General features: G+C 38.3%; 1 protein-coding gene across 1 annotated transcript; it reads left to right on the top strand.

The window, feature by feature from the left end:
• Window positions 1-997: 997 nt before the first annotated feature.
• LOC115222879 (protein odr-4 homolog) lies at window positions 998-21,736 on the top strand. The gene is made up of 12 exons (XM_029793255.2): window positions 998-1,164; window positions 6,898-7,065; window positions 9,191-9,286; window positions 10,839-10,945; window positions 11,579-11,615; window positions 11,907-12,044; window positions 14,792-14,968; window positions 15,258-15,374; window positions 16,464-16,548; window positions 17,749-17,931; window positions 19,065-19,166; window positions 21,620-21,736. The coding sequence occupies exons 1-12, from the start codon at window positions 1,069-1,071 to the stop codon at window positions 21,685-21,687; spliced, it is 1,374 nt and encodes a 457-aa protein (XP_029649115.1). The 5' UTR covers window positions 998-1,068; the 3' UTR covers window positions 21,688-21,736.
• Window positions 21,737-22,406: the final 670 nt, after the last annotated feature.

Below are 22,406 nucleotides of genomic sequence, written 5' to 3'. Positions count from 1 at the left end.
ACAAACACCCACATATATATATACGACGAGCTTCTTTCAGTTTCCATCTACCAAATCCACTCACAAGGCTTTGGTCGGCCCGAGGCTATAGTAGAAGACACTTGCCCAAGGTGCCACGCAGTGGGACTGAACCCGGAACCATGTGGCTGGTAAGCAAGCTACTTACCACACAGCCACTCCTGCGCCTCTTGATTTAAAACATTAAAAACACTGTGAAGTAGATGGTGTTAGGAAGGGTATCCGGCTATAGAAACCATTCCGAAGCTGATATTGGGGGACTTATGCAGCTCTGCTGCTTGTTGGATCCTGTTGACCCAGCCAACCCATGACAGCAATGAAAACAAATATTTAATGATGATGATAAAAACCATTCCAGGTGGTGTCCCAATGACCGAAACAGGTAAAAGAAATAGAAGCAATAGGTGCAGGAGTGGCTGTGTGGTAAGTAGCTTGCTAACCAACCACAAGGTTCCGGGTTCAGTCCCACTGCGTGGCATCTTGGGCAAATGTCTTCTGCTATAGCCCCGGGCCGACCAATGCCTTGTGAGTGGATTTGGTAGACAGAAACTGAAAGAAGCCTGTCGTATATATGTATATATATATATATATGTATGTGTGTGTGTGTCTGTGTTTGTCCCCCTAGCATTGCTTGACAACCGATGCTGGTGTGTTTACGTCCCCGTAACTTAGCGGTTCGACAAAAGAGACCGATAGAATAAGTACTGGGCTTACAAAAGAATAAGTCTCGGGGTCGATTTGCTCGACTAAAGGCGGTGCTCCAGCATGGCCGCAGTCAAATGACTGAAACAAGTAAAAGAGAGAAAGAGAGAGAATAAAGGAACGTCGTGCAAGGTACCCCCCACTCCTGCAAACCCCCACTCCTGCAAACCCCCACCCCCGCATTTCCTACACCGCCACCACCATCAACACCTTGGTTGGTGAAGGAAATAAATAAATAAATAAAAAGGTATAAGCAAGGGAGGTAAGTAGTGTTGTAGCAAATGTCAGTTTCAGTCTGTGACGTGTTGAGCAGGAGGAAACGTGTTTTGTTGTAATTAACGCAAAAAAATGGGCAGGACGATATTAGTCGACGAACATGTCCAGAAATATTTAGAAAAACTATCGTCTTTAGGAAGTTGGCACATAGGATTACTTATTGGACAGGTAACTAAATATTCGCTGTTTTATAAACATTAATTATTTTCTCTCTATGTCAATTTAATTAAACTTTTTTTAAAATTTTTACTTCTTCTCTCAATCAAACAAATACCAAGTTGTGATAAACCATATGGTTTAATTAACGGGGAAAGTAATATATTATTAGATGTTGAGAATAAAGTGGGTATATATTGATAAAGTCCTCGTTAATTTCTGATGATGTAAATATATAGATATATAGGACCCGCACGTCAATACTAATATCAGTGACTCACATATATATATATGTGCTGAGTTTGATTTGAGAACATAATCTTTGTGGAGAATGGCGATTTGACGTCTATATCTAGCATGTTGACTGTCCACTTTTCATGTTCAGTCCTTAATTGGTATATATAAATATTTTAATCTTCGGATTCTTTTTTAATATGCTAGACCACTGGTTTTGATTGATAAATATCAACTTCTACCCTTAATTAATTTTATATATATATATATATATATCCATATAATATATACATATATATATTAGTCATATATATTTATATTAGTCACACATACTGCATGTATGTATTGTCTATATCTATCTGTCTATAATAATAATAATAATGAAATTATTGTATACAGTGCTCAGGTGCACTACAACTATCTATCTATCTATCTTGTTATCCATAAATATATGTATATGTGTATATATGTATACGTCTGTCTGTATGTATGTAGAAACATGTGCAGTCTATTCATCTCGCTTGTAAGAATCACACTTGCGTTTTTAGAATTCTTTTATTTCAAATTAATCGGTCGCCAATTAACTCACGGTGTATAATCTTTAGTTAATTATTTTTTTTGTAATTATAAATTAACCTTGAAGGTGTGTATATAATCGCCACTACTAACAGCCGATGATGAATTCTCCATGGAATGGCATTATCTGACAGAATTTAGCATCCAAATTCATCTCGTAACTACACACTAACATCTTAAAAACATAAAAAGGATACATTTAAAAATGTACTCCTCGATATACTATGTTTGAAAGACGGAAGACAGGATGGTGACAGCTGAAAAGCCTTTGATCTTCTCGAGAGATGCTGTATGTTCGTGTTTGACAATATAGTGTCAGGGATGATGTGATTCAATTTGCTTTAATAGCTAAATCTCCCAATAATCACGCTCAGGACACACTAGACAATGTAATTATAGATATACAAAAAAGAAAGAAAAAGAAAAAATCGGCGTGATGGTCACGGCGAGAATGTCATTAATGTGAAGGCCGATGTGCGAATTAAACAACTGCAACGGTAGTAGCCGCAGTATTTCTGAATTGGGATATCTGTGGAAGTTTCAGTACAATAATTATAATAATCCTTTCTACTCTAGGGGCAAGGTCGGAAATTTCGTGGGCGAGGGCTCGCCGAATACATTGACCTCACTTATTCAAAGCAAAGTCGACCTTGACTGGATTTGAACTCAGAATTTGGAGAGGCGGGATAAATAATAATAGTTTCAAATTTTGTCACAAGGGAAGGGGATGAGTCGATTACATCGACGTCAGTGTTCAACTGGTACTTATTTTATAATAATAATAATAATAATAATAATAATTCTTTAATTGGCCACAAGGGCTAACATAAAAGTAATATGAAATGACAAAACAGGACGAGACAAAGGGTTTTAGAAGTGTAAATAAAATAACAAAGACAAAACAAATAAAACTCCCAATAGGGAGAGGCGCCTTAAGGCTACTCGTGGAAAACCCCACAAAAGCCACAGGTGCCTGACCGACAGGGCAAGAGCCCTTTTATTTTTCACAATAATGATAATGGATTGCCCTAGAGCAGACAGGGACCAGTCTTTCAGGTTATACAAGGTTCCATTTATAAACCGAATTACTTTAACAAGAAATTAAAAGGAACAAAGTCTCATGGTTATAATTAAAATATTTATTTATATATACCCTGACATTAATATTTATATACACTCATTAAAAGAAGCATAAACCAACGGGATTCCAGTCACTGACCTGGTGAAAATCCGTTTTAATATATAAAAGGATGTGGATATTATTAGTCGCTGTCATAGTTTCCGTAAACAAACAATGTTGTCTGGTCTAGTTTCCACTTGTGTGTAAAGAGGGTCAATGAACTAAAAATGATGTTAGAAACTTCAAAATTACTTTCTTTTTTCCTTTTTTGTTGATAATGAGTCGTTCTATTTAAAACTTTAATCAAACCATCATTTTATCTCATAAGTACAAAAGAAAAGCCTTCAAGTTGGAATGCAGTATACCTATTTCTTTATTACTGACAAGGGGCTAAACATAGACGGGACAAACAAGGACAGACATAGGTATTAAGTCGATTACATCGACCCCAGTGCGTAACTGGTACTTAATTTATCGACCCCGAAAGGATGAAAGGCAAAGTCGACCTCAGCGGAATTTGAACTCACAACGTTGCACCAAGGTATACAGTATACCTAGACTGACTTGATGCTAAATACTTTTGCCATATAACTTGGTGCCTTAATTGTTGATCCTGAAAAATATTGGCAACGTAACTGTAGCCTATAATAAACTCTACAATTGATATTTTAAGAGGCACAGTTAATTCTGACGTCATAAAAAATTACTTTTGTACTTTAATTGGATACTTAAAAGTGTACCTAACAGTTAATTAACACGCTATTGATACGCAGTGATTAATACACAATATTCGTAATCAAGAACTGACAAAAGATAATATTTAATTAGAACAACTTTTTGTTTCCATAGACTGTAAACCCATGGTCTGCGGCTAAGTACGATACCCTTCTGTATAGAACTGGTACTTTATGAGTTATAAGTAAAGGCGAGCTTGGCAGAACCGTTAGCACGCTGGGCGAAATGCTTAGCGGTATACGTTCTGGGTTCAAATTCTGCCGAGGTCGACTTTGCCTTTCATCCTTTCGGGGTCGATAAATTAAGTACCAGTTGCGCACTGGAGTCCGTTTGTCTGTCCTTGTTTGTCTGTCCTTGTTTGTCCTCTCTGTGTTTAGCCCCTTGTGGGTAGTAAAGAAATATATAAGTAAATTGGGGATGGAAGGGGCATATTGGTTATAACCCTTTAAAGGCATTCTAGAGGTAAATGGAATTATCATAGATGATGTATACCTGTCGGTTTCGTGATTAGCTTTTTCTCCATCGAGGTTTTTCAATGTAAAACACTACTGTATCAGATGTAACGAAATTAAATCTGGTCATTTTACCTTTAATCTAATTCCTTGACTATAAGATATGATGATGTGGGGGGAGATTTGGTTGCTATATCTAGCTGGCTGAACGTTGATTTATTACCTGAAGTAAGCGTAAGTAAGTTTTAAAGTTAATTTTATTTGCTTAATCATTCAATGAATGAAGACCACTACACCTGCATTAGTCCACAACAAGCTGTATTCTTTACTACGCAGACTATATTTTTGTAATGCGGCGATCGTGTAGTTTACGGAGCTGCAGTGATTGGTTGCTATAATCTCTATTGATTTGCTATTCAGACTTTCTCAGGTATTGATTTTGCTGTTTAGCGGGTATATACTAATAAAGGATATTTTTACCTTATAAGGTTATCCATGGTCATATCCACAATCTCTACAGGACGGAGCCATTTAATAATAATAATAATAATAATAAATGGCTTCAAATTTTGGCACAGGGCCAACAATTTCGAGGAAGTCGATTACATCGACTTCAATGCTAAACTAGTACCCCTAAATGATGAAAAAGAAAGTCAGTTCCGGCGGCATTTGAACTCAGAACATAAAGTTGGAAGAAACGTCGCTTAGCAGTTTTCCGGTGCGATAACGATTCTGCCGGCTCGCCGCCTTGGCATAACTACAGATGTGTACCCCACCGACTTCATAACATGTTGCTTCATAACTTTCAGAAAAATGGATAGTTTTTAATGAAATTTTCAATAAATACCGCTTAGATGCTGTGGATTCAAAGTATCTAGGGATTTATAGGAAAAAAATTTTCCGAGGGGGTGGGGAAAGGAGTTTCGGAAAATTCATACGATCCAACTTTTTTCCTTCATAACTTTAAGGAAAATGGATATTGGTTAAAATTCTAATTATTAAACAATGTTAAACTTAGAAGTTACAATTCCGTTTTCATTCTGGTTTACAATTAAGTTTACTTTTGACACATTCTACCAGTATACGAAGTTTCAAATTGTTTGGTTCAGTAGGAAAAATTTGAAAAAACTGGCCACGATAATGAAAAGATCCGAGTTTGGGATCAGGAAGACCAAATAAGTTTGAACTACTCCATTTTGACTGGGATTTTCCCCATTTTTTAAAATGTCACCACAGCCTTCGAAATGATGGGGGGGGGGGGATATCTTTTTGTGAAAAAAAGTTTTGCTAGGGGAAAGGAGTTTCGGAAAATTCACACGATCCGACTTTTGTTGAAAAATCTCGTTAAAAAGTATCCATTTTTCTGGAATTTATGAGGCAACGAAATCGGTGGAGTACACATGTGTAGTTATGCCACAGCCTTAATGAAAATAATGATTTTTTTTCTTTATTGGCCACAAGTGCTGCACTCAAAACAAATGGCGATACAAAACAGAGGACAGTAGGGGCTTACATGTAAAACAGTAACAATTAACAATAAAATATTAAACAATAAAATTCTCCCAGGGGGAGAGCTCCATTCCTGTACACATCCTGAACACCCCAGGAGCACATCAGGCAAGCACCCTTTGTTTCTTCATTCCCTCTAGACTACAGGTTCATGCTCAGAGTAGGCCCAGTTACATGGGCCATCCTCACCACCTTGACCGGTATTTCATCAAAAACACTGATGGGTAGCACTTCCCTCTCCACCCTCCACTTCCCTTTTCAGTTTGAGAAAGTCAATCAGGTTTTGGCTGAAAAGGAAAGTATCTGTCTTCCTTTCAGCCTCATCCAATACACTGCCTCTTTCATCGTAGCCAAAGAAAGGCGACAATATGATCCTCAAGATGAACTTGGACGTCAGCCAGATCTGCCCTACATGTACTGTTTGACAATGCTCCACGAGTCAGTAACTGGATGAGTGCTTGCAGAATAGGTTCATCACCATGCGCATCTTGGCTAGACCATCTGACAGCATTTCCATGCCTGTAGAGCTTATCTTGAAACAACAGAGACCCATGGTAGTACTGTCAAGTCAGCGATTTCTGAAAATTATCCATAGGCCATAGGTTCGGTCCAAATGTCCTTTAGAAAAGACCGGCCAACTAATCTGACCAGAGATTTCTAGAGGATACCATTACTCTTGCCTACCACTAATCCCCTATAGAACCCCAAGGTGGAACTTCAACCAACTGCATTGCCCAACTGACAGGGGGTTGTGAGCACTTGATGACACTCCAGGGCCCAAGAGACCTGTTTTGACTTACACTTGATCCAAGACTGTGGCTGCACCAATGAGACAAGCTGCAGAAAATCCTATTTGACAAACAGCAACCACACCTGTGCACCATCAAGGAATTGCTGGAGTTGTCACAGCTTCAGCACTTGTCTGTGTGTTATCAGTCACAGTAAATGGACCATCTGACAAATAAAACCTGTTCCTTCCACAGAAAGAGTACTTCAGCTTGATCAATGAAGCAGGGCAAGGGACAAAAGTCAGGCAGTAGTAGATGATGGAGGCAATGTCTGATTTTCCCACCTTTTTTTTGTGTTGTTATTTTCTGTTTTGTTTTAATTCTATTCTAGTTCACTCATCAAAAGAATTATGTCCTGCATGCAACTGTCACCCCAGACCCTGTGGAAGACGAAGTGTCTGATATGGAACAGGAAACACCGGCACCAAAGAAGACCAGTTCCAAACCAAAGAGCTTAGAAGAACTCAACGACCAATGGCTTGCAACACATGCCAAACAGGTACGTCTACAGCTACCACAAGGTATCACTCTGCATCTCATGTTGTTGCTTTTATTATTGCTGTTAGCCAGCTCCAGGTTAGCACTAATGAAGGTGATTGAAGGTGTTCCAACCATGACCATCCCATCATTTAGTATACCAGTGTTCTTACTTTTTTTGATGGGAAGTTAGGCTACTATTTCTAGCAAGATGAGCAACGGTGTAGTGACTCTTTCCCTCCTTCCCTCCTCTTTCTCTGGTCAGCAATTTCATGTGCAGTTCCACTATAACCTTACTAACCACTTCCTCAATCATTATTTACATTTGATGTGGATATTTGTCCTCATCTTGTTTGTTGTTAACACATTTAGGTTGATAGACCCTCCAGCCTTCATCAGGTGTCTTGGGGAAATTTCCAACCTGGATTCTCATTCCTAAGGTATTTTTCAATGTTATCATCATCATCATCATCAGTATTATTATTGTGGTCACTGCTTGGAATTGAACTCGGAATCTTGGGGTTAGTAACCCATGCTCTTAACCACTACGCCATGTACTCATCAAATGTAAATAATGTACATAGTTACTCATCTCTTAAATATAGAACTCCACTTCCTCAGTCCTTCCTCTCTATAATGCCATCCCTCTGGAATTCCCTCTCAACATATTTTTATGTTTTTGTTTTTTTCTCCTGCCTTAGATGCATCATAACAGTGTAGTTAAGGAGCTCACTTTGCAACTACGAGGTCTTTGGTTCAGTCCCACTGTACAACACCTTGGGCCAACCAATGCCGTGCAAATGAATTTGGTCAGTGGAAATTGTGTGGAAGCCTGTATATATTTGTGTGCATATCTTTGTGCCTGTACTTAACACCATTGCCTGCTGCTTGACAACTAATGTTGGTTTGTTTATGTCCCCCTAATTTAGCAGTTTGGCGAAAGGGACTAATAGAATAAGTACCAGGCTCAAATTAAGTACTGCAATTGATTTATTCAATTAAAACCCTTCAACGTGGTGCTACAGCATGACCTTGCTTGCTGCTTGCTTTCATCATGCTCTTGCTTGATGGGGTTTGGGTTGTCCCAGGTTAATGGTCTCAGATACATTGTCTTGTGGAGAGCCAGCCAGGTCCATCAGTGCTCTCCATCGCTGGTGGTCCTGTGTGAGCCCCTCTGCATCCTCCGAGGTGGAAACCACATCTAGCATTCTAACCACCACAGCCCGATGATTTGCATCTACCACTAATATATATTTGTGTCATTTAACACTATACATTTATAAGAGACTAGCAGTATCACCCGGCGTTGCTCGGGTTTGTAAGGGAAATAACTATATAAGCATTTTTAGAGAGTTACTTCCCTTATAGATGCCAATTCGGGCTTTCTTAGCCATTTCTGTTTTGGTGTCTTCAAGCCATGAAGTCGTTCTAAAAGAACGCTGGTCTCCTTGACAACGCTTTACGACGTTGATTTCCTTACACTCCCTTCCCCACAGCTTCACGAGGGAGGGAAGAAGGGGGAGAAGCAAACAGGTGCAGGTGTGACCATGGACGCCAACTCCGCCGCCATCGACACACGAAAAATTATGCATTAAAATGGAATAAAAAATGATGTTAAATTATTTTTAAAATCGTAGACTCATCATAGACGCGCGCTAATACTCAGACGGGCTCGATATGAATCACGACTATAAGATACCCGAATTTGGTTAAACTGCACCGCAAAATGTGGGAGTAGTTAGGAATCTAAATCGAAGGGGACAGACACTCACACAACTACAGTTTTATATATATAGATATTATCCTGACAAATACTGCAATTAATTTGGCTTTCCTCGATGTGTCTCTTTTAACCCTTTACCATTCAGACCGGCCATATCCAGCCTAAATATTCTACCTGTTTTATGTTCAAGCCAGTTAGATGCAACCTCTCGTACCTACCCTGGAATGTCCTTCTAAAAATCAGAAATCACATCACAAAAATCTCAAAGCTGCAAGATGATGCATGATTAGTTCAAAACAATGAATAAATAAGCATTACATTTGACAGAATAATCTGAATGCTAAAGGGTTAAGTATGATACACAGATTTCTATACAATTTCTTATTTCTCCTGTTTGTATAATTCATTGTTATTATATTGACAGGTGACCAGAATGTTACCTGGTGGATTAGATGTACTAGGTGTGTTTGCTGTTGCTCCTCTACAGATGTTGAGTCGGTCGGAGCAAAAATTGAGACAGGTATCCAAAATTCATTTTCCATTTCTTACATTATTTAATATGAGAATAAAGTTAAAAACTGATGATAGATATTGGACTTTCTAACAATATTATTTTACTGTTGCTGCTGAGCTCCTGTATGGCAGGCCTACGAACAAAAGACAAAATGGATAATATAGTTGTCAATGCCCCTAACATACAGGATTGTCATGGCCAGAATACCTATTTCTTTATTACCCACAAGGGGCTAAACATAGAGGGGACAAACAAGGACAGACATAGGTATTAAGTGGATTACATCAACCCCAGTGGTACTTAATTTATCGACACCGAAAGGATGAAAAGCAAAGTTGACCTCGGCAGAATTTGAACTCACAACGTTGTGACAGACGAAATACCACTCAGCATTTCGCCCGGCATGCTAACGTTTCTGCCAGCTCACCGCCTTTATACCTTTTATCATAGGCCTGCCATATTGGGGCTCAACAGCTGCTACTTGTAGTAGTTGTTGCTGCTGTTGTTTCAAATTTTGGCACAAAGTTAGCAATTTTAAGAAGAGCGGAACTCAATTCTAGTACTTGACTGGTACTTTGTATTATTGGCTCAGAAAAGATAAAGGGCAAAGTCAGTCTTAATGGGATTCGAACTCTGGACATAAAGAGCTAGAAGAATTGCCATTAACCATTTTGTCTGACATGCTAATAATTCAGCCAAGGATGGTTTGACAGGGTCTGACAAACCAGAGGAATGTACGGAGCTCCCCTGTCTGCTTTGGTATTGTTTATATTGCTGGATTACTTTCCAAATGCCAACCAATTTATAGAATGTACTGCGAGCCGTTTTGATAGCAGTGAAGACACTTGGCTTAGTGGTTAGGGTATTTGACTTACAATTGTAAGGTCATGAATTTGATTCCTGGCAGCGTATTGTGTCCATGAGCAAGAAAACTTTGTTTCATGTTGTTTCAGTTCACTCAGTTGGCAAAAAGGAGTAGTATCTGTGTTTCAACCATATTCTGTGTCTCATTGAATCTCCCTGAGAACCACATTAAGTGAACACGTGTCTGTGGAGTTCTCAGCCACTTGGACATTAATTTCATAAGCAGGCTGTTCTGTTAACCAAATCAATTGGAATCCTCATCATTACAACTGATAGAGTGCCAGCTTTTATGGCACCAAAAAACAGTGCCTCTTTCAATCATCTTTCTCATTCAGGAATATAAATGCAAATCATAAATTATTATAAAAGAAAAATGCGCCCTTTTTAAAGCCTACGCAGGCTCATGTGCCCAGTTTCTATGGTGTATGTGTTCCCCAGCTGGATGGGATGCCAGTCCATCGCAGCGTTACTCCTTTTTGCCAGCTGAGTGAACTGGAGCAACGTGAAATGAGGTGTTTTGCTCAAGAACACAACGCGTCGCTTGGTCCAGGAATCGAAACCACAATCTTACGATCATGATGCTGACACCCTAACCACTAAGCCACGTGCCTCCATGTAAATTGTTATAATTATCATTAAATATTACACAATAATATATTTTCCTGTTTTTGCTTTTTTTCAATTCTCTCTTCAGATGTTATTTGCAATCCAGAAACTTCTAATAAAGGCTCAGTTAATTTTTACCAAAGACTTTTCCATCAACGAACGTGTCATTTTCCAGATGTGCTCAGTGACCAAAAAGTATCCTTTCACATTATTTTAGTACCACATTTCTTTCTCTATTCATCTATTTTGTAGAAGCTTGAGAGGCGGTTGGATGGAACCTACACTCGCCTCCTTATGAGAGCTCAAAATCTCTGTGGAAGCGCCATCCAACCAAAATGCAAATATATGGGAAACTACCACCTGTGTCATCTCTTGTGAAAGGTAGGAGAGTCCAGTTTGCTGGACATTGTTGTAGAGCTGAAAAAGAAGTAATTTCTACTCTTCTCCTCTGGAAGCCATCTACTCACAGTACCTGAGGGCGCACGCTCTCCTACCCTGATGTAATCTCCAGGGATACAGGCATCCAGCAACAGGACCTCCGTAATACCATGATGGACCGTGAAGTCTGGCGTAGCATGGTAAATTCCATTGTCTCGACCACGGTCGAACAATGATGATGATGATTTTGTGTGTGTGTGTGTGTATGTATACATGCACACACACTCACACACACACTATATGATCTCATTTGAAAATCATTGAGATTGAGTTTTGAATAAGATCTAGAGGAAGATTGAGTCCTCAAATGATTTTGTATCAAAGACCTTAAATGACTCGTTATGAATTCTGAGTAAATTCAAGTATTTTTTCCTTTATTCAACCTATCAGATACACATGTCGTACTTTAGACATCTTAAATCTCAAAGTAAGTATCACTATATTTATCCCTTTCCAATGATTGTCAAAAAAAGGATGAGAAAAAAAAAACATACCTTCTTATTTGTAGCAAAAATATGGTAATAAATATCTTAAAGTTATCTAATTAAAAAATTTCCATCTAATTTGTATTCTAAACACCAGCTTAATTATGAGGAACTTATTTCACTACATTCTTCATTTTTTTTCAAAATTAATTAAAACAAAAGCAATTTATTTCAATAGATTTATGGTAACAAAATGGCTTTCTCTGAAATATTTAAACTTTTTATTCTTTAAGAGTTCTCTTCAACCAGCAGACTGGAAATGCCAACAAATCACAGACAATTGGAATAAATTAGAAACTACTGTAGCTATAGATTTACCAATTATTATAACGAAACAGATGAAGAGTAGTAACTTTATTAAGAAAATTTTGGTAAGTTATTCATTATTATTTTTATTATAGTTGACTGTATTGGTTGTATTCATCATCATCATCATCATCATCATCGTTTAGCGTCCGCTTTCCATGCTGGCATGGGTTGGATGGTGCAACTGGGGTCTGGGAAGCCAGAAGGCTGCACCAGGCCCAGTCTGATCTGGCAATGTTTCTACGGCTGGATGCCCTTCCTAACGCCAACCACTCCATGAGTGTAGTGGGTGCTTTTTACGTGCCACCTGCACAGGTGCCAGACAAGTCTGGCAAACGGCTACAGTCGGATGGTGCTTTTTACGTGCCACCGGCACGGAAGCTAGTCAAGGCGGCACTGGCAAGTCTAGTATATATTTGATAGTGGATTTGGTCATAGCTATGGGGCTATAATCAAATCCACTATCAAATATATACCAGACTGAATACAACTGATACAGTCAACTAAAATCTTTTAAAGGCAGTGCCCCAGCATGACTACATGCCATTGACTGAAACCAGTAAAAAATATAAAATTATATAATGGGTTTTGACACATTCTAGCTATAACTGACCACTTTGTTCCCCACCACCCCAGGGTGTACCTTGGACTGCTTTATCTTTTTTCTTATTTTTAGTCCCCTACTAACCCTCTTAGAAAAAATCTATGATTGGTGAAAAACATCCTAGTTATGACCAGTTATTTCCTCCTGATTCTAGCTTTGACTATGTTATCAAATATGCACCTTTGTGGTTGTTTATTCTCACCTTACTAGATATGGACTGTGTGGTTAAGAAACTTGCTTTGCAATCTTGTGGTTTGGGGTTCAGTTCCACTTTGGGTAAGTGTCTTCTACACAGGATATTATTTAGCTCTAAGCCGACCAATACCTATTTCTTTACTACCCACAAGGGGCTAAACATAGAGAGGACAAACAAGGACAGACAAATGGATTAAGTCGATTATATCGACCCCAGTGCGTAACTGGTACTTATTTAATCGACCCCGAAAGGATGAAAGGCAAAGTCGACCTCGGTGAGAATTTGAACTCAGAACGTAACGGCAGACGAAATACCGCTAAGCATTTCACCCAGCCTACTAACGTTTCTTCCAGCTTGCCGCTTTAAAAAGGTTATGGCTGACCAATACCTTGTGAGTGAATTTGGTACAAAGAAACTATGTGGAAACCTATTATGTATATAAGAGTAAAAGAGTAAAGACCATGGGATTGTACCTTGAAAGTTCCCCTCTGAGGCGTAAGTCCAGATAAGGTTGTTTGTGGAAGACTAGCAGTTGCCCATGCATATCAGTCTCCCCTCTCCATGCTACTGCTGTTGTCTAAGGGAATGACATAAGCTGATATAGCTTGGCACTGGTGATGTCACTAATCGTTTCTACAGCTGAGTGAACTGGAACAGTGTGAAGTAATGTGTGTTGCTCAAAAACACAGCACACACCTCTGTCCAGGAATCGAACTCGCAATCTTACAACTGGGAGCCCAATGCTATAGCCACTGTGCCATGCACCTTCACATCATGTACATATGTGTGTGTGTGTGCTTGTGCTTGTCTCCCTTACAACTTGACAACTGGTACTAGTTTGTTTACATCCCTATAACTTAGCATTTCAGCAAAAAGAAACCAATAGAATAAGTACAAGACTGCATCCATTTCCAAGTAAGTTTATATATATTATGTGTGTGTGTGTATATGTATATGTATATATATATATATATATATATATATATATATATATATATATATATAGGGCCTTGTGCAAATGTGTGTTCTTCTATGGCCTTGGGCTGATCAAAACCTTGTGAGTGGATTTGGTAGTGAGAAACTAAAAGAATCCCGTTGTGTGTGTTTTATGTCTGTGTTTGTCACCCATCACCACCTGACAACCGGTGTTAGTGTGTTTACATCCCTGTAACTTAGTGGTTTGTCAAAAGAGACAAATAGAATAAGTGCTGGGCTTTAAATATAAGTCCTGAGGTTGATTTGTTCAACTAAAACCCTTCAAGGTGGTGCTCTAGCATGGCCTCAGTCAAATAACTGAAACAAGTAAAAGAATAAAAGAAATACATGTATATATATATATCATTATTATTAAAATTATAATTTAGGGTATCTAATTATAATTTTAATAATAATTATTACCTTTGAAGGTTTTTATTCCCATGCTGGCCACTTGATAAGATTGATATTTAAATTAACGATGTTTTCCTTATTTATATATACATATACGGTAGCACGTAAAAAGCACCATCCGAATCGTGGCCGAAGCCAGTGCAGCCTTGACTGGCTTCCGTGCAGGTGGCACGTAAAATGCACCAATCCGACCATGGCCGATGCCAGCCTCGCTGGCACCAGTGCAGGTGGCACGTAAAAAGCACCCACTACACTCTCGGAGTGGTTGGCATTAGGAAGGGCATCCAGCTGTAGAAACATTGCCAGATAAGACCGGAGCCTGGTGCAGCCTTCTGGCTTCCCAGATCCCCAGTCGAACCGTCCAACCCATGCTAGCATGGAGAACGGACGTTAAACGATGATGATGATGATGATATACACACACACACACATATATGTAAGTATTGGGCTCAATTTATTTTGACTAAACCCTTCTAGGCAGTACTCCAGTATGTCCACAGTCCAATGTTTGAAACAAGTACAGGATAAAATTAACAATTTTTGCTGTTTTCACCAAAACATATTATCCTCATTTAATGTACTCTGTTTTATCTTATAGTATTTTGTCTTGAAATGTCTTCCAGACTGGAATCCAACCATTTTGTGACAGTGTTTGGAATGGAATGGTTACCATAGGAAGTCAGTTAAGGAACTCAGAGGAACAACTTTCCAGTAAACCATCATGTGAAAATCAAAAAATTCAACTCCAAAACAAAAGTTTGAATCTGAAAATTTATAAAGTGAATTTGTTGTTACCACATGTAAGTTTCTTGTTCTCTCTCTCTCTCTCTCTCTCTCTCTCTCTCTCTCTCTCTCTGTGAGTGTTTATTTTTTTCTGTTGTTGTTTAATCCAGTTCAGCTTGAAACAAACTATGTATATCTAGGACTGCTTCATTCAAAGTGTCCTGCTTCTTCTCAGACTATGGTTTGAGGGAGATTTCACTACTATATTTGGAAGACTATATTTGGTTCATGTATGCTTGTACAAATGGATCTTTCTGAATTTTCTCTCAATCATTCTCACCTTACCATTTTTTTCTTCTCCCCCAGGAGGACAATCAATCAGCCGTTGCCATAGCCGAATGTTCTTCCAGTTTATGGATTCGAGGGGTCATGACAATTTGTGCCTATGTTAATCCCAAAGCCACTGTCCAAGAAGGCATACAGGTAAGAAAGGAAAAGAATTGTAAATTACGATCCATTCTTAATTTTTTCCCCTCTCATATTGGCATAGGCATGGCTGCGTGGTTAAAACGCTTGCTTTGAAACCTTGTGGTTTTGGTTTCAGTCCCAATGTGTGGTACCTTGTGCAAGTGTCTTCTACTGTTATCCCAGGCCAACCAATGCACTGTGAGCGAATTTGGTTGATGGAAACTGGAAGCCTGTTGTGTGTGTGTGTGTGTGTGTGTGTGTGTGTTTGTTTGGTTACTTCTTGACAACCAGTGATGGTTTGTTGGCATCCCTGTAACAAAGCAGTTCAGCAGAAGAGACCAATAGAAGTACCAGACTTCAAAAACAAGAAGTACTGAGGTTGATTTGTTTGACTAAACCCTTCAAGGTGGTGGTCCCACAAGGCCACAGTCCAATGACTGAAAAAAATAGATCTGAAAATTTCTGTCGAGTGTAACTTTAACTTCAATCAATCAGCCGTAACAGGGAGGTATGAAATTATCTTTCATACTGCCTTAATTGAGAAATAACCCACCTCACCCCACCTGTGTGTTGGGATGCTTGGTTTAGCAAGTGTTGCTGACAATTCTCTGTGACCATTTCTAAAATTAGGCACATACATCACAACCATATGTGCGCGACATGGTGATCTCATATCAAGATAAAGAGCACATGACCTTGCAGGTGGGGCCCAGTTAGAATTTTCTTCTGGTCGAGTAACCCATCCCGCTCAAAAGGTCCCTGAATAAGGGTTGTTTAAAGGTGTTGAATGAAACACCCCATGTTTTCAGAGGTGAATTATTCAAACCCCAAGGAATCCCTCTCAACATATGGCTATGATGCTCCCCCACTACTTCTGCTCGTGATCAGAGATGCACACATTGTCAGCCACTAAGGGACATGCTCAACTGGTTATGGTCAAACAACTGACAAGCAAATCTGTGGTATTGAGCAGAATTATTATTAGTTTTATTATTATTTTATCCTTTATATATATATGTATGTATGTTTGCATGTGTGTATATCTATGTATGTATATATATGTATATGTGTGTTGCATGTAACATAGTATTTTATTTTGTCCAGGTTGTTAAATGTGACATCATCCGTAGCTTGGTATCACGCTGTGAGCTGTTGTGTGAAGACATCGATGTTATTGAGGAAGATGCTGGTATGTCATTTTATAAATACTTATATTCCCAAACACACATACACATGTCTCCCCTACGCACACATATTGCCTTCTGTCCTAACTTGAAACCAAAAAAAAATTCGTCTCTCAACCAATTCTGTTGCGTCATCAATAATTGTTTCTGTCAATAACATGGCTTAACCCTTTAGTGTTTGCATTATTCTACCCAAATTAATGCTTCTTCATCCACATTGTTTTGAACTAATCATGCATTATCTTGTAGCTATGAGAATTTGATGAGGTAACCGTTAATTTTTTAAATGATATTGTAGGGTTGGTGTGAGAGACCAGATCTGGCCATTTTGAACATAAAACAGGCAGAATACTTTTTGGCCGGATATGGCCGGTTTAAATGCTAAAGGGTTAAAATATTGGTTAGAGGGGTGGGAGGTGTAAGTTGATTAAATTGACCCTAGCACATGACTAGTACTTTATTTTATTGAACCCAGAAGGATGAAAGACAAAGTTGACCTCAGCAGGATTTGAACTCAGAACATTAAAGAACCATTGCCAAAATGATATGTGCATAGCACCATTTACTTCTCTTATTTAGAAATGTGTTCCTTTCATTCAGTAAAATCTTTTAACTTTTAGAAGTCAAATGTAATGCTCATTTATTCACTTTGATTTGAATTTATCATACATTATCTTGTAGATTTGAGATTTCTATGGTGTGGTTGTTTATTTTTAGAATGACATTGTAGGGCAGGTGTGAGAAGCGTGATCTGGTCACTTTGAACAGATAGAATATTTGGGCCTGATATGGTCGGTTTGTTAACTAAGAAGTTAATCTTTTACAGTTTTAGTTATTTTTATTAATTCTTTTTTTCTTATAGCCAAATGTATATACACTTTGATAGGCTTGTCACTGCAGTATTTGTCCCGAGATAACATCTCTTTTGGACTTGCTATGTTAAAATACACAATTTCAAAGAGAGAGAGAGAGAGAGAAAAATTCATCCCAGCAGCAGCCAGCACTCATCAAAGCATGTTATTAGCTGTGAGTATCTTAGGACAAATACAACAGTAACTGGCCTATCAGACTATGTATATCCATTATGTATGACACAGGTGGCTATTTTAATTAAATACTGACTCAGTTACATGTACCAGATCCTTTTTTGTATGTTTTTGTTAAATTTTATTTTTTATTTCTTTTTTGTTTGTTTTCCTTTAAAGCTACAAAAACTGTGTTTGATACCCCAGTGCGAGTCTTTGGAACACTTCCTGACAGACCATTTCAGTTTTGTGACTACATGTTTCAAGATGAAGAAATTGAAGAAACCATAAACCGATTCCAAGAATTACTTGATGTCACATTAACAGAACCATGTCTACAGTTTAACTGTGAAAGAATTCCTGGTAAGTCTCAGACTTGGTTATCCACTTCAGCTATGCCAATACAAAGTACTCTATTATTCTGTTGATTCTAACGTTGGTAATTTCTTCTAATAACTAACAGTATATTTCAAGCCAATGATGAGGCTTCTTTGGTTGTTCTACTTTCTAAAAATAGTAGCTAATTTTCCCTCACATCACCATTTACTGCCTTAAGAAATAGGATACATTGGAAAATATAATGCTAGAAATGTTAGAATATAGAACAGGATGATCAAGGTTGGAACATTTTGATCTGAATTACCTTGCTAAGGACTTCATTTTGTCTAACACTCAGTGTCTTGGAGTTAAATCTTGGAGTGTCTATGGTTAAATCAAAGGAGGAAGATCAGTGCTCAGATTATCTTCTTAGGCTTTCTAAAACAGCTGGGTAGACATGACCCAAATGTTGGTGTGGAACCAGTTGACCCCCAAAACAAAGTCGCTCCTTCCTTTAGGCTTCCATACAGTTTCTGCCTGCCACTTTCAAATTTTACTCACAAGGCTTTGGTTGACCCCAATCTATGGTAGAAGAGATACTATTCCAAGGTGGGGGGATTGAGACATTTGGGCACAGCCTTTTTGGCGTCACTTATTTGGTGCCACTAATTTGATGCTGGCTTATATGACAGATGTTTTAATGTTTCTCTTGTTATCTTTCTGTCTCTCTCTGTTCATGTGTGCGTGCATATTTCTCTTTATGCATACGAGGATAGGGAAAGTGTTTGCCAATCATGTCCAGTTAATAAACCTGGTCTGTCTGTCTCTCTCTCTCTCTCTCTCTCACTCACTCTTTCTATCTGTATGTGTATATTTCTTTGCACAGGAGTGTGTGTGTGTATGCCTCTAGTGTCAAAAAATACTGTCACCAAAACAGGCTGAATGTCCAATCAGCCATGCTACACCCTATCATTTCAATCCTCCCAGGGTGCCCAGCATTTGGATCAAATTTGAACACATGTCATTGGGGAAAGGGAAGTTTTTTACCAAACAATATTCATGCTGGCACACATTAATGTTTTTACTAAATATTAAAAATATGTGATTGATTAAAAAATATGTATTATTTTATAAAAATATTTTGTAAATTCTTCATGAAATTTCTTTCCATTTTTCAGTTGATGATGATATTGAGAAACGGCAAAAAAGCAGTGCCTTCCAATCAACCTCTAATGTGCCGATATATTTATCAAAGACATCGACTGCAAAATACTATATGAGTAAGTATATTATAGTTTTATTATGTATATTTTTTTTTTCTCTCTCCTTGTTTTTTCTGTGTCCCTTTCTGTAGAAGAGCATAGGCTCGAAACGTAAAAGACTTTTTCTATTCCTGAGCGTTATACTAATACATCTGTTTGTTGTCTACACCACTTGTCTTCGTTCTTTGTTCTTTTGAATTCTCCCCTATATGTATATATATATATATATTACTACTTTTTATGCTTTTGTTTTAGTTTGCTTTGTTCTATCTGTTTTAATTCTGGGTCTGTAATTTACTTGTATCATCTGTTTTTCCATGAGAGTATAGATTAGGGGGTATATTTTGAGGCAATTTTTTTTATGGCCATGTCCTTTGTGACATCAACCCTTTTAGTCACCTCTTATGACATGAAGAGATCTGGTGTATGTATGCTTAAAAAAAGGGATTCAAGATTATCCTCTGATTAACACAGAGAATTTTAATCTTTTTGATTTTGTAGCAAAAAAAAAAAACTACTGGTGTATTTGACATGAAATGTTAAATTTACCCCCAGAAAAATGTTAAATTTAGAAAAAATATAAAATGTTGCTATTGCTCACATTTATACTCTGTAAAGTGGTTGGCATTAGGAAAGGCATCCAGCTTTAGAAACCATGCCAATGCAGACAGCAGAGTCTGATGCAGTTTTCTGACTTACCAGATTCTGTTAAACTGTCCAAGCTGGTGGTCAATGTGGAAACTGGGGATAGATGAGAGGTTGGTAAGAACTGTACAAGTCATGTACAGGGATGCTGTCAGTAAGGTGAGGGTCGGCAACAAGTATAGTGAAGAATTCTGGGTAGAAGTAGGGGTTCACCAAGGATCAGTCCTCAGCCCCCTCTTATTCAAGCTTATTTCCTCTGGGTATGTGAAATTTATCCCTTGTTTGAGAACCTCTGTTTTACAATGTGTTCTAATAATAATACATTTTTTGGAGGAACTGAATCTCAAAGCAGATAAAGCTATAAGGGATAGTCTTTTATCTTCTACTTGTTTCAACCATAAGACGGTGGCCTTACTGGAACACTGCCTTGAAGAATTTTTAACTGAATGAATTGACCTCAGTACTTGACACACATGTATATACAAGTGACTTCTTTCAATTTCCATCTACCAAATCTGTTCCCAAGGCTTTGATTAAAACCAAGTCTTTAGTAGATGACACTTGCCTGAGGTGCGATGCAGTAGGACTGAACCTAGAACCATGTAGTTGGGAAGCAAGCTTCTTACCACATAGCCATGCCTACACCTGTAAGAAGTGTATTCAATTCTCACTGATAAGAACAAAGTATCTAAAATGGATAAAGAAATCTAAAGGATTAGTTTGGTCCAATGGTACATCTGTCATATTTTTGGCGGCGAGCTGGCAGAAAAGTTAGCACGCCGGGCGAAATGCGTAGCCGTATTTCGTCTGCCATTACGCTCTTAGTTCAAATTCCGCCGAGGTCGACTTTGCCTTTCATCCTTTCGGGGTCGATAAATTAAGTACCAGTTACGCACTGGGGTCGATGTAATCGACTTAATACCTATGTCTGTCCTTGTTTGTCCCCTCTGTGTTTAGCCCCTTGTGGGTAATAAATAATCTGTCATGTTTACAGAAGACATTTAAGTCCCATGGGTAGCCTTTGAATTTTCTATCCTAAAGGGATTTTTAACCCAATATATATGTGCTATTATTTATATCTTTGTGGTTAGGGTGTTGAATTCATGACTATAAGATTGAGATTTTGATCCCTGGACCGGGCTGTGTGTTGTGTTTTTGAGCAAAACACATCATTTCATGTTGCTCCAGTCCACTCAGCTGTAGAGTTTAGCCTGGAGAGGGATGGGTTCAGCTAGGCTTTCTCACCCAAAATATGTTGCATGACTGCAGTGCCCTAACGACCCCCAAACACATTGTTATTCAGCCTCGGCTCAGACTTGATCAAGCAGACATATGATCAAATGCATTCCAGCCATGACCGTCCCGCTTTTTACTAATGTGCAGGGAATCCAGAACGACATTGCTCTTTTTCTTTCTTTACTTGTTTCAGTCATTTGACTGCGGCCATGCTGGAGCACCGCCTTTAGTCGAGCAACTCGACCCCCGGGACTTATTCTTTGTAAGCCCAGTACTTATTCTATCGGTCTCTTTTTGCCGAACCGCTAAGTGACGGGGACATAAACACACCAGCATTGGTTGTCAAGCAATGCTGGGGGGACAAACACAGACACACAAGCACACACACATATATATATATATATATATATATATATATATATATATTATATATATATATATATACATATATACGACTTGTTGATTGTTAATCTATATCTTTATTTGCTTTGAGATTCACCATTTTGAAAGAAGAATGATTTCATGTCCTCAAAATTTCTAAATTCTTATGAAAATGATAATACATTTCATTTTTTTACCTTGTATTTCAGGTGCAGTAGTTGCAGCTATTGTTGCAGCGACAGCCAGCATCAGTTTCTTCTTCTATGACAAAGTATAACATCAGTTATTTAACTACAATAAAATTTATGTCATTTTATCAAAAAATGCTTTCAGTTCTTTTGTTGTTTGTTTGTTAATGGCTCAGAGGAAGAAAGGCAGTAGCAATGGCCCTTTTTTTTCCTCACAGGGCCTCAGTGACTGGTGGGAAGAAGATATAATAATAATGAAATTATTGTATACAGTGCTCAGGTGCACCACAACTTGTCAGAAAGTGCATATAAAGTACATGCAGTAATGTAAAAATGTCTGGAAAGCGAACAATGTATGAGTCAGATACATGCCCGTGTGTGTATGGAGGGGAGAAAATCAGGTGTAGTGTTGGCGAATCTCAGGAAGCATGGAAGTTTTGAAGGATGCAGTGCTCCGACAACTAACAACTGATGCCGGCAGTTTGTTCCATGCTTCAGCAACTCTCAGCATGAAAAAATGTTTCCTGAAGTTATGGGAGCTGTGCTGTTTTCTGACTCTGGAAACCTGGTCCTTTTCTGAGCACTTGCAACCAAGCACATTCTTCTAAAAGTACTAAGAGCTATGTGGTACCATTATTAAACCAAGCCAAAGGTGGTGAGCTAGCAGAATTGCTAGCACATTGGAATAAATGCTTAGTGGCATTTTGTCTGTCTTTACATTCTGGGTTCAAATGACTGAAATGGGTAAAACAGACAAGATAAAAGGATCCCTTGAGAAGCTATGTTGTTGCTTGACCTGCTAGAAATA

This window comes from Octopus sinensis, linkage group LG21 (genome assembly GCF_006345805.1).
Source record: "Octopus sinensis linkage group LG21, ASM634580v1, whole genome shotgun sequence".
Taxonomy (NCBI): Eukaryota; Metazoa; Mollusca; class Cephalopoda; order Octopoda; family Octopodidae; genus Octopus; species Octopus sinensis.
Note: the sequence above shows the minus strand (reverse complement) of the source record. Positions and strands in the feature narration are given on the sequence as shown.